The sequence below is a fragment of the Gekko japonicus genome, unplaced genomic scaffold (assembly GCF_001447785.1).
Source record: "Gekko japonicus isolate JY-2015 unplaced genomic scaffold, Gekko_japonicus_V1.1 scaffold623, whole genome shotgun sequence".
Taxonomy (NCBI): Eukaryota; Metazoa; Chordata; class Lepidosauria; order Squamata; family Gekkonidae; genus Gekko; species Gekko japonicus.
In genome coordinates, this window is record NW_015174293.1 from 507957 (window position 1) to 524630 (window position 16674).

A 16674-nucleotide genomic window follows, 5' to 3' on the forward strand; every position below is an offset into this window, starting at 1 on the left:
TCTGCCCAAGTTCACACAATCAGCATTGCTGTCAGATGGCCATCCAGCCTCTGTCTGAAAACCTCCAAAGGTGGAGAGCCGACCACCTCCCGAGGAAGCCTGTTCCACTGAGGAACTGCTCTAACTGTCAGGAAGTTCTTCCTAAAGTTTAGCCAAAAACTCTTTTGATTGAATTTCAACCCGTTGGTTTTGGTCTCACCTTCTGGGGCCACAGAAAACAACTCTGCACCATCCTCTAGATGACAGCCCTTCCAGTACTTGATGGTGATCATATCACCTCTCAGTCATCTCCTCTCCAGGCTAAACAGACCCAGCTCTCCTTCAACCTTTCCTTCACTTGATCTCCAGACCCCTCACCATCTTTATTGCTCTCTTCTGGACACGTTCCAGCTTGTCTATATCCTTCTTAAATTGTGGTGCTCAAAACTGAACACAATATTCTAGGTTAGGTCTAACCAGAGCAGAGTAAAGCGATACCACCACATGATCTGGACACTGTACTTCTGTTGATATAGCCCAAAATGATATTTGCCTTTTTAGCTACTGCATCACTCTCCTGACTCATGTTCAGTGAGTAGTCTACTAAGACCCCTAGATCCTTTTCGCCAAGACAAGTCTCCCCCAACCAATAATTATGCATTTGATTTTTCCTACCTAGATGCAGACGTTTACAGTTATCCCTGTTGAAATTCATTTTATTTGTTTTAGCCCAGTTTTCCAGCCTGTCAAGATCATCCCGTATCCTGACTCTGTCTTCTACTGTATTTGCTACCCCTCCCAATTTAGTGTCATCTGCAAATTTAAAAAGCATTCCCGCTATGATGATACTCGGGGGTCATTTTGTAGAAAAAGAGGTGCAGGAGCTCTTAGCATAACTTATTTGCATATACCACGCCCCCTGACATCACCAGAAGTGTGTCAGAAGGCCACACCCACCACTCAGGCTCCACTGGACTGTTTTGGATTGCTAGCTGTTGCGGGGGGGAATGTGCAGATCTGTCCTCACAGAGGAGGGTGAGCTTGTACCTGAATAAAACTTGGTCTTAAAGGTGTCACTGGACTTTTTTTGATTGCTAGCTGTGGGGGGGGAAGCGCAGATCTGCCCTCACAAAGGAGGGAGCGCTTGTTCCTGAAGGTGGGCCAGGGGGGGGCTCTGCTTCTTGCTCCTCCCGACTGAGGGCTGCTGGGAGCAGGGGGCGGGGCTTGTTCCATGTACCCCAACCCTTACTGCTGGAGCTCTGCTCCTGGGTGCTCCCGCAGGAAATGACCCCTGGTGATACTCTTTTTCCTTCTACTCAGCGGAAGAAACCTGCTTTGACAAATACACTGGATCTTCTTACCGAGTTGGGGAAACATACGAACGTCCCAAGGACTCCATGATCTGGGACTGCACGTGCATCGGAGCTGGCCGCGGAAGAATCAGCTGCACGATCGCAAGTATGTCAGGGAGAAGCGATGCCTCTGCTTTGGGACTGACTCCCCAGGTTGCCGCAGCTCTGCACAAGTCAGGGGTTTCCCGTCACTGAAGGGCAGCAGGTGCAAAGAATTATGCGGGCCAGGAAGGAATTTGAACTGTGAATGTTCTTTATCTACTTCTTCGTTGGTAACCCACCTTTCTCGCTGAAACACAAGGTGGATTGCAGAATGTCAAAAACAATTCAGTCAGACAGCATAAGACATAAACAATGCAATAAGATTAGGATTACAGAACTAGAAAACCACGCAAACCAAAAACAATCTGATGCCTGTTGTGCCGTAACGCAAAATGTGGATTACAAAGCAAAACGTGCAGGAAAAGCAAGCTGATACCCCCAATAACAAATGGTGCACTAGACTGCAATCTTATTCCTTTTATAAAAGTGCCCTCCTGAGCTGTTTGGTTATGCTACTCTTTAGTTGCAAAATGTATTCCCCTGATCACAGTTTTTCTCTCTTCTACGAACATAATATTCAGGCAGCAAAATTATCCATGGTGATATCTATTGGGTGAAACCAAGCAGTTGGCTTTTGCAGTGTGCAGCCACGAAGATGTGTTTAGATTTCCTATGTAAAGTGGCATTTGACCACAAAGTTGGCCTCTCTTTAACAGCCTTTCTTTGCTTGCGTTCCCATGTGGGAAAAGGCAATGGTGATTTTTCACCAAATACTTTTAGCAGTGAGTATCAGTAATGGAACATGGGGGCATCAGAACAACAAGAACCTCCTGGTTTTTTCGGCAGTAACTGTTCAGATATATAAAGCATGCCAGCATAATTGGCGTTGGGCTTGGATGTGGGTAAAGGACACTTTGGATGTTACAAGAAAATGCCATGTGGCAGTCATTAGACACCTTTAACTGAACTGTAAGTCAAGTGGAGCTGGGTCATTTGTATTTTGGCCTCAGAATAAGAGCGTTGACCGCTCCGGATGCTCACATTCCACACAGAGCCCAAACCAGAGGAGACAAACTCCTCCTCCCCTTACCTGATGGCTGGCATGCGGGAAGAGCCTCCCTGTCCTTCCCCAGAGCCTCGGGCAGAGTGTCCCAGAGCACGGTCTCATCAAGAGGCGCCGTAGTCCGGTGGGGCCTCTGGTTCGGAGGGCCTCTGGCGCTCAGCCCCTGCGGGAGGGAGGGAGCTTGGACAGCCAAGCCGTGGAGCACCCCTGGCCGCTGGGGCTGGGTGGACCCGTGGCCTCGGTCTGAGGCGGGTCCGTCTGTTCCATCCCCACAGATCGCTGTCATGAGGGGGGTCAGTCCTACAAGATCGGCGACACCTGGCGCAGGCCTCACGAGACGGGCGGCTACATGCTGGAGTGTGTGTGCCTCGGGAACGGGAAAGGCGAATGGACTTGCAAGCCCGTGGGTAGGTGGGCTCCTTTGGGGCTGGGGGGTCTTTGTGAGACGTTCAGCAAGCGGCTTCAGACTCAGTCCGTGGGACTCTTCCCAATGACGGCTTGATGCAGACGTGAGCTTTTGGGCTCTTTGTGGCAGATGATTGTTGGCTGTCTCAGTGACTTCAGAGATAAAAATTTTTCAAGGCTGCAACTTGGAGTCGGTCTTTGTGTCTTTAGCCTGTCAATGCTCACTACAGAAACAGCCTGGCTTGTAGCGGCCGTGGTAGGCGAGGGTCTGCCGCTCTCTGAAGTAGCAAACCGGAGCCTGTTCCGTACCATGTCACTTGGGTGGCCGGGGCGGTCTGCTGTGCCCCTTCCCATACAAAACCGTTTCCAGCACATAGAGATCTAGAGCATCGGGGAGAAGATTTCTAGCCCTGGTGTGCCAGTTGTTTTGGGGGCGGTGATGTTTTTTCAAAGGAGAAACCTTCATGCGTATGATTAATTCAAAAGGGGCGCAGCACAGACCCGCATTTCTCCATGCAGTGAGCAGGAGTCCTTTTCCTTGTTAGATTTTCACATTCCATTTTTTCTTTATTTTCCACATTTATTTGGAATAGCTATTAATAGATCCCTGGTATCTCTTCGGTGTGCAGCTTTCTGATCAAGATTTGGTTGAAAGTGTGCGGACTCTAATCTGGGAGAACTGGGTTTGATCCCCCACTCCTCTTCCACTGGCAGCTGCTGGATGACCTTGGGCAAGCCATCACTCTGGCAGAGCTGTCCTTGAAAAAGAGCAGTCTCTGTGAAGAGCTCTCTCAGCCCCGCCTACCTCACAGGGTGTCTGTGGTGGGGAGGGGAAGGGAAAGGAGATTGTAAGCTGCTCTGAGACTCCTTTGGGTAGTGAAGAAGAAGAAGAAGAAGAAGAAGAAGAAGAGATTGGATTTATACCCCGCCCTTCACTTGGAGTCTCAGAGCGGTTTACAAACTCCTTTCCCTTCCCCTCCCCACAACAGACACCCTGTGAGGTAGGTGGGGCTGAGAGAGCTCTGACACAAACTGCTCTTTCAGGAACAGCTGTGCCGGAGCTTGTGACTGACCCAAGGTCACATCAGCAGGTGCAAGTGGAGGAGTGGGGAATCAAACCTGGTTCTCCCAGATTGGAGTCCACACACTTAACCACTGCACCAAACTGAAGGGCCATGGGGTATCAATCCAATCTCCTCTTCTTCTTTCAGTGTGGGGGTGGAAGGACAGTCAGGTTGCAGCTGACTTGCGGTGACCTTCATGGGGTTTTCAGGGCAAGAGAGGAGCACAGGTGGTTTGCCCTGGCCTGCCTCTATGTAGCAGCCGTGGTTTGCCCTTGCCTGCCTCTGTGTCGCAGCCGTTGATTTCCTTGGTGGGTCTCCCATCCAAGGACTAACTGGGGCTGACCCTGCTCAGCTGCCAAGATCTGATGAGATTGGCCTCGCTTGGGCCATCTAGTTTGCACTAAATGAAATTCTGTGAACAAAATAAGCTCCCGCTGTCCTCCCAACGTTTTCCAACTGATTTCCTGTAGCGGAGCGGTGCTATGACAATTCTGCTGGGACCTCCTATGTTGTCGGCGAGATCTGGGAGAAGCCCTACCAAGGCTGGATGATGGTGGACTGCACTTGCCTGGGAGAAGGCAGCGGGCGCATCACCTGCACTTCCCGGAGTAGGTATCGGCTCGTGGTATGGCCCCGTGCCACAGTGTACAAAAGTTTCAGTGTACTTCCCTGGAGTGAGCCTAAAAATGTGAAATGTGCAGTGTTGCTTGCTGATTTGCATATTAATGTGAGGTATATAACTCTAATGACAACCTTCTTAATTACCAGAGTGTCTCTTTGCATGAAGGCTCACCACTGTTGAGCCTCAGCAAGCTCTTGTGTGTCTGAAGGGAGGCAAAGGGCTTCCCTCACTGCTTACCTGCCCTCTCGTTCCTCCAAGTAACGGCTGTTTCAAGGTGCAAACTACCTGCCAAACATAAGCCTTGCAGCTCCCCAAAACAATAGAGACAGTGCCTGTAGCCTTAAGGAATGAATGCCCTCGGTGACGGTTGCTAGGCAACTGAAAGAGTATTGCCAGCCTTTCAGTCAGGATATGGAAGGGAGAGCGGGCAGAACCCTTTCCATGGCTACTCTGGTGTTTGTGGGAGGACTCACTGGAACCAGGCCCATAGAATCATAGAATGTTAGAGTTGGAAGGGACCTTGCAGGTCATCTAGTCCAGCCCCCTGCACTCTGCAGGAGCAGAGCTGCCCATCTGCAGCCACCTGGCTCCTTGCTGCCCCCCCCCCCAGCCTGCATGGCACCCAGGCCTAGCTGCCTCCGGAAAGCCAGTGGGGCAGTGGTTAGAGCTTCAGACTGGGATCTGGGAGGGCTAGGCCCAAATCCTCGCTTTTCTGTGGAAAGTCACTGGGTGACTTTGGGTTGCGCATTCTCAGCCCAACCTACCTCAACTCAGATAAGATGGAGGAGAGGAGAAGGGTGTAAGCTGCTTTGGGTCCACACGGTGGAGAAAGGCAGGGTATAAAAGAAGTACACAATAAATATAGCTGAAACTTGGGAGCGGACAAAAGATTTGTTTGTTTGTTTGTTTAATTTATAACCTGCCCTACCCCAGGAGGCGCCCCCTGCAAGTTATTGCAGGTTCCTCACTATGTGTCCAGTGGCTAGCCGTGTGCAACACAACTAGTGTTTTCCTGAGGGGTGGCTGCCACGGTGGGGAAAGCTGAAGACCGTGAAGGTAGATCAAAGTGGGTTGGCTTGTGGGTGGGAAAGAGAGTAGGAGGCAGGAAAAGAAGAGAGGCTGTGGGGGGGACTGCCGGGAAAGGGAGAAAGAGGAAATAGGGGGGGGGGGGAGGGAGGAGAGGCCTCCCACAAGTCCTTGTGGGTCCCCCGCTTCTGTATATAGAAGTTCAAGTTGATATGTAAATGTGAAATTTACGATTCTTTTCTAAATTCCAATGAAATCTGTTCTGTGGGCTTAGTACAAATGCTGGCTAAAATAACCAATCCATTGTTTCTTGAAGATCGCACACCCCCAGGAACTGCCCTGGAGCCCCTGGCAAGCAGCTCATCTATCTCTCTACCTGGGGAGCTGCCCCCCCCCCCTTAGGACGCAGGTTTCTAGAGAGACAGCTTAGAAATCTGATTGACAAGTAATGTTCTGAGGACGCAGGTGAGACCTAGGGACTTGCATACGACCCTCGTTTGGTATGTGGGCAGACTGGGATTAAAACTCCAGCTGAAGAGCAACATCTGGTCTGTGGGCTCTACCAGCCCTCTGTTTGTTTTGGAGCTCATCCACGACCCACAGTGCCCAGTATAGTCCAGGCAGTTGCTTGGGGTGTGCCTGCAAACCCTCTGCTTGACTCGGAGTTTCCCAGACTCCGTCTGGACCCTTCCTGTCCATCCCACTTTGAGCCAGTCTCCGTGAGGCCCTTCCGCTTAATGACCTCAGAACAGCAATACGTCCGTCGTTGCCCTCCCTGCCCTTTCGGATTCATCTCCTGCCGCTGAGGAGTGCTGTGAAAATGCTTCAGGGCTCCTCTCGCCTCCTTCCCTTCCAGTTCATAATACTGAGGTCCTGCATGGTAGCCATCCAGTGGGGGAAATGCTCTCCTGGCTGGATTAAGAAGCTTTCTTCTTCACTTCACTTTCTCACAAAGGCTGCCGTTGCTGGCACACAAAGACGGAGTCCCCTCCCCCCCCTTACGGTGTGGACGTCCACCAGGTGCTATTCCCATCCAGCGTCAGTTTGAGCTTTCTGAGCCGTGCCTTCGGCCTTCGGGTTCCCAGCTCTGAATGTTTTGGAAAGTTCGGTCCCAGGGTGCCCATCCACCACAGACATGCATCATGCTCCGCAGACTAGTTTCCTGGCAAAGACACGCATCCCATCAGTCTCCTCTGGCATCTCTCTAATGTGTTTCCCACATGGAAGAGTCTTTGTTGCCAAAGAGCTCACACTGGATGAGTATCTGGAGCGATGCAGAGGGCGGGGGGGTCTCCTCCTTACCAAATCTTGCGACGGGGGAGAAGGGGGATGCCCTCAGCCTGGCTCACTGTTGGTCATGGCTGGTTTCCGTCACCAGGCAGAGGAAGAAGATGGAAAAGGTTTTTGTCGGGTCCCCCTCAATGCTCCCTCTAAGCCGTGGAGTCTTCTCGTGAGCACAAATTCTGCTTTGTGAGCTACTGGCATTGAAGTTGTGAGCGAGCCACTTGGCTACCACATAAATTAGTTTGCTCTGGAGCCCCATCCTCCCTGAGCTAAGGCGAAATTTTGTGAGCCGGAGGCGAAGAGACTGTGAGCTAGCTCACACTTACTCAGCTTAGAGGGAAGACGGGTCTCTCCCCCCTCCCCCCCCGCTTTCCAGAAAGGCTGTGCGAATGGAGAAGTGGGTGGGGGTGTTTCTTAGGTGGTTGTCTGTATGAAGAGGTGCATGAGGGGTAACGAGGCTTGAGAGAGAGAGCGAGAGGGAGCGCGAGCGCCTGGGCTGTCTGTGAGAGGGGAGAGCCTGAGGCTCTGGATCACGGTTTCCCATCTGTCATAGTGTGCGCTGTGAGTAAAACCACACTGGATGAACTGAGGCTGAATTCTGGGCGTTTTAGACCGTCGTTTCTCATGCAAGCAAACAGTTGCTGTGTTGATCCCAGAGCAGAAGTGTCACGGCCTGGGGGAAACTGGGGAAAATTGATAGAAGATTTTCCCTCATTTTCCCTCCAAAGCTTATTTCAGTGTTTCCAATGGAAAAATGTGGGAACTCTTCGGAAAGAAGCGCCTACGGAACATTTTCCTAGTAGAATGAGCGCAGTGCTTCTTAAGGCAAGGGTTTCATACACAAATGTGTGTCATGTTAAAATTCTGAGGACGTTTTCAATTTTTCCAGTGGCAAAATTGGCAAGTTTTGGAGCATACTGCAAAAAACTATGGTTTTTCCCCTCCCTTTTCGGAATGGAGAGAAAGAGCAGGTTTTACTCAAAATGTGTAGTATGAACAACAATCTACGGAGTTATGTGCAGCAATCTACAGGATTAGATAGCGCTAATACTTTTGTATGCTGTAGATATATACAACATTTTCAATAATAGTTTTGTTTAAATGTTATAATTTTGGCAATTAGCATACACTAGAAAGTGTTCAGTGATAATGCATTATTAACCCAGTCGACCTGTTCAATGTCGTAAAGATTCTTAATAGAGAAATGTGCCAGTAGTTCTACATATTGTGATTGTATTGAGAGGGTTTCCGTCCCTATAATGCCCCTTTGTTCACTATAGAAGTTGTTTTCTACTGATCTCCAGAAATTTGGCCCCTCTGTCCCGGAGTATTTATTTTCTTCTTCCTTTGCCCATCTTTAGGGCTGAGGCTCAAAGTAGATTACCAAACGTAAAACAAACCAAAAAACTGAAAGGCATCCAAAAGACCAGCCCCTCCCCCCCGGTGGGGTACATGTGGGTGTCACGGTGCCCACCGAGTGTGTTGAGGAAGTGAGAGGGGGGCCAGGCGGGGCTTTTGCCCAGCCAGGCTTCTGATCGATCATTGGAGAATTTGATTGGCTGTGCAAGTTTTTCAAAATGTTACTTTGGCAATAGAGGCCACCCCTGCACAAGGAGCTTCACTATGTGGCTGGAGGGAAACAGCGGCCATTTTGTGACTGTGTCTGCCTCCTGTGGCAGCCATTTTGTGGCTGTTCCCACCACGCCATGTCAGAATGGCAAAGGTGGCTGCAGGTTCAAAAAGATTGGGGGGCCTTGCAGCAGACGGGGCAGTAGGACGAGGGTTAGGGAACCCTCCCCTGTTTAAGGCATGAGATGCCGCAATGTGTAATGCAGACGGTGGCCGGCGGAGGCAGAGGAGGATGCAGTGAAAGCAAGGTGGGACACAAAACCAGTTCTGCTGTGATGAAGAATGAATTAAATCCTAACCCTTTTCATATTTAGTTGCACGTACGTTCCATTTATGTTGCTGGGTGTAAGGTTGCACGCAGAGAGCATTGGATGTTGGGCTGTCTTATCGTTTTGCTACATTCACTCGCACATGGATTGTCTTGTAAACACAAGACAGTTTAGTTGTGAAGGTTGCTGTGGCACAAAGCTAGTGATTGGTGGGTCCAGCCTTACTCCCAGGTAAATGTGCAAAGGATCGCTGCTCTCATACTCTGTTCGGCCTGCCTTCAGAGCTCATCTTCGGTGTCAAAAGTGGTGTTTTTAATAAAACTCATCCATGTGTACTTGCCGTGACCAGTAGTTAGTCATGTTCATAGGCACGAGTCTGCTCTGGATCCCGGAGCCAGGAGGCCACATCTGGGGAAGGCTTCGGCCTCCGAGCCCCGTCGTTGGCCCTCCAGAGGAACTGGTTGGGCACTGTCTGACTGAGACAGGCTGCTGGACTGACCCAGCAGGGCCCTTCTATGTTTGGAGGGAAAGGGTTTTCCATCACGACACTTTCTGGGCTGCTGGGTAAAACTCCCAGCTGTGTCACTGGAGGAGAGACCTCTCTCATCCCCCATTGCAGGATGGGAAAATGGACATGAATCCAGACACAAGTTGGCTTTGGTTTCCCGTAACTAAAACAGGTCGGCAGTCTTTAACTGGCCCGGTCTACCTGAAGACTCAGTCTCCTTAGCTTGGGTCCTCTGCTATGCATATTTCTCTCCCCCCCCTCCACAGACAGGTGCAATGACCAGGACACCAGGACGTCCTACAGAATCGGAGACACTTGGAGCAAGAAAGATAACAGAGGAAACCTCCTGCAGTGCATTTGCACAGGGAACGGCAGAGGGGAGTGGAAATGCGAGAGACACGCCTCCCTGCAAGCCACGGGAATCGGTGAGTGGTGATTGGCTGGGAGAGGATCATGAGACCTGCATGCGTCACATTTCTGTGTTGCCACTCACCAAAAAGGCACATGAGGACTCCCGGCACTTTCGTCAAATTGTTTCTTTTGCGTTAAGTGTCCAAATTGCCCCACCCACACTCCTACACACACACCCCCTTTATGAACTGCGATGGCCGAGGGCCAGTTGGTTTGTTATCCCCCCCCCAGCCATTCACAGAATCCCACCCTTGGGATCACGGGAGCCAACCTTTGGGCGTGGCACGCCAGCCAGCTTCCTGTCTGAGGGGAATGTACTCCTTTGCTAAGATGTGTGAGAGAGGGCATGTTTGGGTGGGGGACACAGCGGAATGTCAAAGAAGCCATTTTCAAGATGCTGTGTTGGAAGGGTAGCTGTGCCTTTTCAGTGGCAGAGATCTTAATGAGCCAGTTTGGTGTAGTGGTTAAGTGCGCGGACTCTGATTCCCCACTCCTCCATTTGCACCTGGCTGGATGACCTTGGGCAAGCCGTAGTTCTGATAAGAGCTGTTCTTGAAAAAGCCGTTTCTGTCAAGAGCTCTCTCAGCCCCGCCTTCCTCCCAGGGTGCCTGTTGTGGGGAGGGGAAGGGAAAGGAGTTTGTCAGCCACTCTGAGACTCCCTTGGGTAGAGAAGGGCGGGGGGTATGAATCCAATCTCCTCCTCCTCCTCCTGCTTCTTCTTCTGTCGACTGAACAGTCTGCTTCCGTCTTCTGCCTTAGGAACTGGATCAACCACCTTCACCGACGTGCAGACTGCCCTTTACCAGCCTCAGCCCCAGCCCGCCCCGTACGGGCACTGCGTCACCGACAACGGCATGGTGTATTCCGTGGGCATGCAGTGGCTCAAGACGCAGGGCAGCCAGCACATGCTTTGCACGTGTCTGGGCAACGGCGTCAGTTGCCAGGAAACAGGTACGGGCCGACTCTCATGCTCCCGGGTAGAGGAGAGAGGGGGGGGGAGACTCTCAGGTTGCAGAACACAGAGGTGGTCGGCGGAATACACAGGGGAGCTACTCAGTGGGAGCAGGAGTTTGAAAAGGGCCAGCATCCCACCGTAGGCCGGGAAAAAATCCCTCCAGCCCCAGGATCCTTTCTCCAATGCAAGGAGAAGCGTGTTAGAAGTGTGCGGCCCACCGTGTCTCGCCTTGATCCTCTTTGTGGCTCTCGGTGTCACGCCTGGCTAGGCCGGGCAAGTGGGTCAGGGAGGTAATAGAAGCCTGCCCGTGGGGGAGTGCGGCCCCTCCTGCAGAAGGCATCCCTGGACCCCAAAATGACTTGAACAACGACCTCCCGGTGGGCGACGTTCCGTCCTTGAGCAGGAGGCTAGAGGAGGGGGCGGCTGCACAGCTTTTGGTGGTCTTGGAGGGGCTGGATTCTTTTGGGCCCATTTCGGTCTGGGGTTGGGACGGCAACAGCTCGGGCTCTTCACCAGGAGAGTGGTGGTGGGGAAGTGCCCCCCTGCCTCTCCCGGTGGCTTTTGACGCGCTAGCCCGGGGCGTCCTTCGGGGGGGGGAGGGCTGGCTGGCTGTGTTGGGGGAGGGGGCATGGCCCATGGGTGGTCCTGCTCTTCCTTGGCTGACCGGTCCCAGAAGGCGGTGGGGCTGCGGCCGCCCAGCCGTGTGGCTTTGGTGCTGCAGGGTTCCAACGCCTTGTGCCCCGTCACCCGCGTGAAGCCGCTGGGGGAGACCCATCTGGGCATCTGGAGTGTGGGGGTGACACCCTGCTTCTCCTCAGCCGCTGAGTCTGGTGGGTCTGGGGGAGGAGGCCCAGGTCTCTCCCCTGTGGGACACCGTGCGTTGGATCAGCCTCGGCTGATGGGCCAGCCAGGGGCCATTCCTTGAAAGTCACGATCTGGCCGTGACCGTCTGTGCTCCCACTCTGTCTGGGCTAGACTACTGTAACGTGCTTTACAGGGGCGGGGGGGGCTGCCTTTGCCCAGAAACTTGACCGGTTTCAAAACACAGCAGCCAGGCCATCATTAGGGGCAAGATGGGGGTTAGGGGTTCTTTGTAGCCGGCCACTGCCCCCTTCCCTTCCCCTGCCCAGCCTGCCAGCTAAGAGGAGCCTCACAATGAGCCCTGCCTTCGGTGCGCCCTTCCTCGAAGCTCACCCTGTGCCCACTTCATTCTTTTTTTAGGCGTCTTTTTACCCCAGGCTTAATTAGGAGTCTGACATGGACCAAGAACGGCTTTGAGACCTGCTTTAAGCAGCTCAGCGACTTAAGCGGTGCTGTTTCTATGGTCTAGCTGCGTTTTTGATCTTGGCTTTTGAAGGCTTATTGACTGATAGCTCTTATTGGGCTTTATGTTTTATTATTTTGAGAGCCGGTTCTCCGGAGACATGGTTTAGGAGCGCTCCAAATAAACAGAGTGGTTCTTCTGCTGGAGGAAGGCTCCTCCGCCTGCTTGGAGGGGAGAGAGGCAGGATCCGGGCCGAGCGGCCAGAACAGCGCTCCAGCCCTCCTCCGGGTGTCTCCGTGGCTGGGTTTCCGCAGTGGAGCAGAACGGGAGAGGCGGCAGTCAAGCCAGCGGTGCTGAGCTGCATGGCCGAGCCGTTTGAACCAAACAGTTTCCGCAGGAATTAGCCCCGCTGGATGAAAATAAGCCTTGTGCTTAAAAGCGTCGGGGTCCTGGTTCAAATCTCACCTCCACCCATTGGCTGGGCTTAGGCGGGCTGTGATCCCATAGCCTCAAGACCTCTGCATTGATTGATTGATTCATTCCATTCATTCATTCGTGCCCCACCTTTCTCTCTCCCCCCCCCGGGACCCAAAGGGGCCGACATTGTTTTCCCTTCCTCCATTTTCTCCACACAACCACCCTGTGATGTAGGCTAGGCTCTGTACTCAGTCAGAGGAGAATACTGGCCTCTCTGACCGGTGGCTGTGGAAGTTCTTCTGAATGCTGAGTCGTATTGAATAAGGGGTAGCCAGAGCTACGGCAAAGAGAGATCAGGCTCCTTCGCGGTCTTGTATTTGCGGCTCTGCTGCGGGATCCTGATGCAAAGTTCTGTTCTGTTTCAAAGCTGTGACCCAGACCTACGGTGGGAACTCCAACGGGGAGCCTTGCGTGTTCCCGTTCACCTACAACGGGCGGACTTTCTACTCGTGCACTTCGGAAGGCCGCACGGACGGGACGCTCTGGTGCAGCACCACCTCCGACTTTGACCAGGAAAAGAGATACTCTTTCTGTACAGAACAAAATGGTAAGCTCCTTAAAATAAAGGCGTATTTGGGGAGAAACGAGGCCCGGATTTTGGCAGTCGGGAGGAGAATGCAACAGACCGAACAACAGTAATTCTGGCAATGCTTCTCTGAATTCGGCCATTGGTGTAACTGTGAGCGGAGGCTCAGTGGAGAGAGGGGAAGTGTGTGTGTGGGGGAATGTTGCTGAGCCGCTTCAGTGGCCCAGCAGGGGAGACAGAAGGGAAGAGTGGGGCGATGGGGCGATCTGGATCTGGGGCAAATTCTCCGTAGACCTAAGAAATCTGGGCTTAGCTCCTGGGTCACCCGTAGAGTTGCCAGACAGTCTCGGGCAAGTTCTTATGGCCCGTGCCTTGTTCCACATCTGTCACGGGGTTTTGCCAGTTTGGAGTCCTCCTTGGGGCTAGGCCTCTCCTCCTCCTCCTCCCCCCCCCCGGTTGGTGCAAGGCCATTTGGATCCGCCAGGCATCAGTTGTGCAGCTCCTGAGAAGCCAAACCTACTCTTCATCGTGAATCACTGGCTAAGGAAATTGCTCTGCAATTACATATTTGCATTCTTCTACTGGGCTTTATCAGATGATCCCATAAATGTAGGTGGAAGAGCTCTTGTAGACTCGTAACTTCTTTGGCTCTGGCTGCTTACCTCCGACTTTTGGGGGTAGGGAGGACGTGTCTAGACATGGAGCAGGCGGCCGGGGGGGGGGGGGGACGGGGACGAGCCCTGCCTCTTTGATCTAGAGAGGCTTTTCTCTGTGTGCGTGTGCGTGTGTACGTTGTCTCCTTGGCCACGTTTCCATCCCTCCAGTAGAGCGAATGCCCATATTAGGCCGGAGGGAAAGATGCCTCTGGAGTTGGGAGCGGTCTGATGTCACCCTGAGATCTTGAGGCCTCAGCCAGGTGGCCATATAGGGCAGAAACCGGAGCCTCCTCCTGGGGGACGGGGCTTGTGCGGGGGGTTCTCTCTCCTCCTGACAGCCTCTCGCCTCGGGGAGGTGGGAAGCCTCGCCTGGAACTGGAGCCCCGGTGGTGTACTTCAGTGGTCCAGCAGGGAAGGGAAGGGAAGGGTCTGCGGGCTAAAACGGCCCCTCGTTTTCTCGGCCTCTTCCCTCTATCCAGCCCGAAGGTGGGTGGCTACAATTAGGGATGCTTCTAAAGTCCCCCCCATGTGGCTTTGTCTCCAGATGTTGACCATTCAAATTACTGGGTCTTCCTTGTGGCGCAGCATCCGCATGTTGTGGCTCTCCCCCTCCCATTTCTGATCTCCAGATCTATTCAGACCGCTCAGAAAGCCTGCTGTCCTGAGAGCCTCTTAGGAAGTTCCTCCGTAAGAGTTTCGATAAGAACGTAAGAGAAGCCAATGTTGGATCAGTCCAACGGCCCATCCAGCCCAACACTCTGGGTCACACAGTGGCCAGAAATGCCAGGTGCCATCAGGAGGTCCAGCAGTGGGGCCAGGACACCAGAAGCCCTCCCACTGTTGCCCCCCCACCCCAAACACCAAGAATACAGAGCATCCCTTGCCCCAGACATAAGAACGTAAAAGAAGCCAAATGTTGGATCAGGCCAACGGCCCATCCAGTCCAACACTCTGTCACACAGAGTGGCCAAAAATGCCAGGGGCCACCAGGAGGTCCAGCAGTGGGGCCAGGACACTAGGAGCCCTTCATATTCAGAGGCCAGATGTAGAACATAAGGGAAGCCAATGTTGGATCAGGCCAGTGGCCCATCCAGCCCAACACTCTGAGTCACACAGGGGCCAAAAAGACCAGGTGCCATCAGGAGGTCCAGCAGTGGGGCCAGGACACTAGGAGCCCTTCCACTGTTGTCCCCCCCCCCCAAGTACCAAGGATCCAGAGCATCACTCGCCCCAGACTGAGAGTCCCTATCTATACCTTGTGGCTAAGAGCCACTGGTGGATCTCTGCTCCAGATGTTTATCCAATTCCCTCTTATAAAAACATAAGAAAAGCCAATGTTGGATAGGCCAAAGGCCCATCCAGCCCAACACTGTCACACAGTGGCCTAAAATACCAGGTGCCCTCAGGAGGTCCACCACTGGGGCCAGGACACCAGAAGCCCTCCCACTGTTGCCCCCCCCAGCACCAATCCAACTAGCATTCCTTTGGTGCTGTGATTTAATCAAAGTATACCTACCCCCTTTACTAACCTGCAAGGAATGGTGTTCACTGGAAACTTCAGTCCGCTGCACATGTCACTGGTGAAATCAATTTAAGGAATTCCCTAAGGCAAACTGGCAGGCAGGCAGGCAGGCAGGCAGGTGAAGCCAAGTTGCCCAACAGGAAACATCTGGCTGTTCCTCAGTCAAGTAAAGTGTGTCTTGAGGAAAAACAGGTTTGTCATCAAATGTCTCCTTGTCAGTCTTGCGTTGACTGTAGCACAAAAAGAGAGAGGGAGAGAGAATGAAATCGGGAAAAGAGTGATGTTGTGTGATGGGAATGCAGAGTCATCTGCACGGATCAAGAGGGTGTGGTCTTGCCGCTGCCTTTGGAACCTGGTCTCCAGCACAGAGTGCGTGTCCCCTGGAAGGCTGGCCTGTTTCCTTACAATGGGCGTGACGCCATTGCTGGTAGTTGCAGACAAAAACCTGGAAGCCTGTGAGCTGACTCTGCGGAATACTTGTAAAGTAGGGAAGGCTCTGGTGCAAGGGATGCTCTTGTATTCTGGGTGCTTGGGGGGGGGGGGGGGGTCAACAGTGGGAGGGGGCTTCTAGTGTCTTGGCCCCCCTGCTGGACTTCCTGAGGGCACCTGGCATTTTGGGCCACCGTGTGACACAGGGTGTTGGGCTGGATGGGCCACTGGCCTGATCCAACATTGGCTTCTCTTATGTTTTTATACGAGGGGATTGGATAAACATCTGAAGCAGAGATCCACCAGTGGCTGTTAGCCACAAGGTATAGATAGGAACTCTCAGTCTGGGGCAAGTGATGCTCTGTCTTCTTGGTGCTGGAGGGGGGGCAACAGTGGGAGGAGGGCTTCTAGTGTCCTGGCCCCACTGCTGGACCTCCTGATGGCACCTGGTCTTTTTGGCCCCTGTGTGACTCAGAGTGTTGGGCTGGATGGGCCACTGGCCTGATCCAACATTGGCTTCCCTTATGTTCTGCATCCGGCCTCAGCTGAACCAGGTCCTATCCTCCTGGTCTCCTAGTCCCTCAGTCTGTACTTTATCCTAGAAGGTCCCGTGATCAAAAGGCACCTTTCTAGTCTGGTCAGGAATGTGAGCAGAAATGCAGATTCTTCAGAAAAAATGATGTTGAACCCATCGTGAAGGAACAAAGGCAAGAGTCTTCTATTCCGGGTTCACAGTGTCAGACTGGTGGTGGGGGAGCGGGCCCACCTCTGGCAACCCCGTGGGTTTTGGAGGCGAGAGACGTTCAGGGGTGGTTGCCGGCCTCTCTGCGCGTGGTGACCCTGGCTTCCTTGGTGGCAGGGGGTGACTGGAGGTCTCCTGGGGTGACAACTGTGGCAGAGTTCAGTTCACCCGAGAAAATGGAAGGAAGGCTTTGGGAGGTGGACTCTGTGGCACGGTACCCCTCCCCCCAAGTCCCTCCCCTTCCCAACCCCGCCCTCCCCAGGCTCCACCCCCTCCCAGCACTTCCAGGGATTTCCCAACCCGGAGCCAGCCACCCTCCTTGGCGGTCTCCCACCCAAGGACTCGCCAGGGCCAGCCCCGCTTAGCTTCTGAGATCTGACGAGATCGGGCCAGGCTGGGCCATGCAGGGTCCTACTCACACCGGGGCACTCTGCACTGTCCCTTCCTCT

At 53.1% G+C, this 16674-nt stretch overlaps 1 protein-coding gene across 1 annotated transcript in view; it reads left to right on the forward strand.

The window, feature by feature from the left end:
- The window catches only part of FN1 (fibronectin 1), a 102222-nt gene that overhangs the window by 19215 nt on the left and 66333 nt on the right, over nucleotides 1-16674 (forward strand). The window contains exons 3-8 of the mRNA XM_015424056.1: nucleotides 1300-1437; nucleotides 2712-2843; nucleotides 4376-4513; nucleotides 9510-9668; nucleotides 10414-10605; nucleotides 12718-12897. Of these exons, the coding sequence (XP_015279542.1) occupies nucleotides 1300-1437; nucleotides 2712-2843; nucleotides 4376-4513; nucleotides 9510-9668; nucleotides 10414-10605; nucleotides 12718-12897 (939 nt within the window). The remainder of the gene's footprint in view (nucleotides 1-1299; nucleotides 1438-2711; nucleotides 2844-4375; nucleotides 4514-9509; nucleotides 9669-10413; nucleotides 10606-12717; nucleotides 12898-16674) is intronic.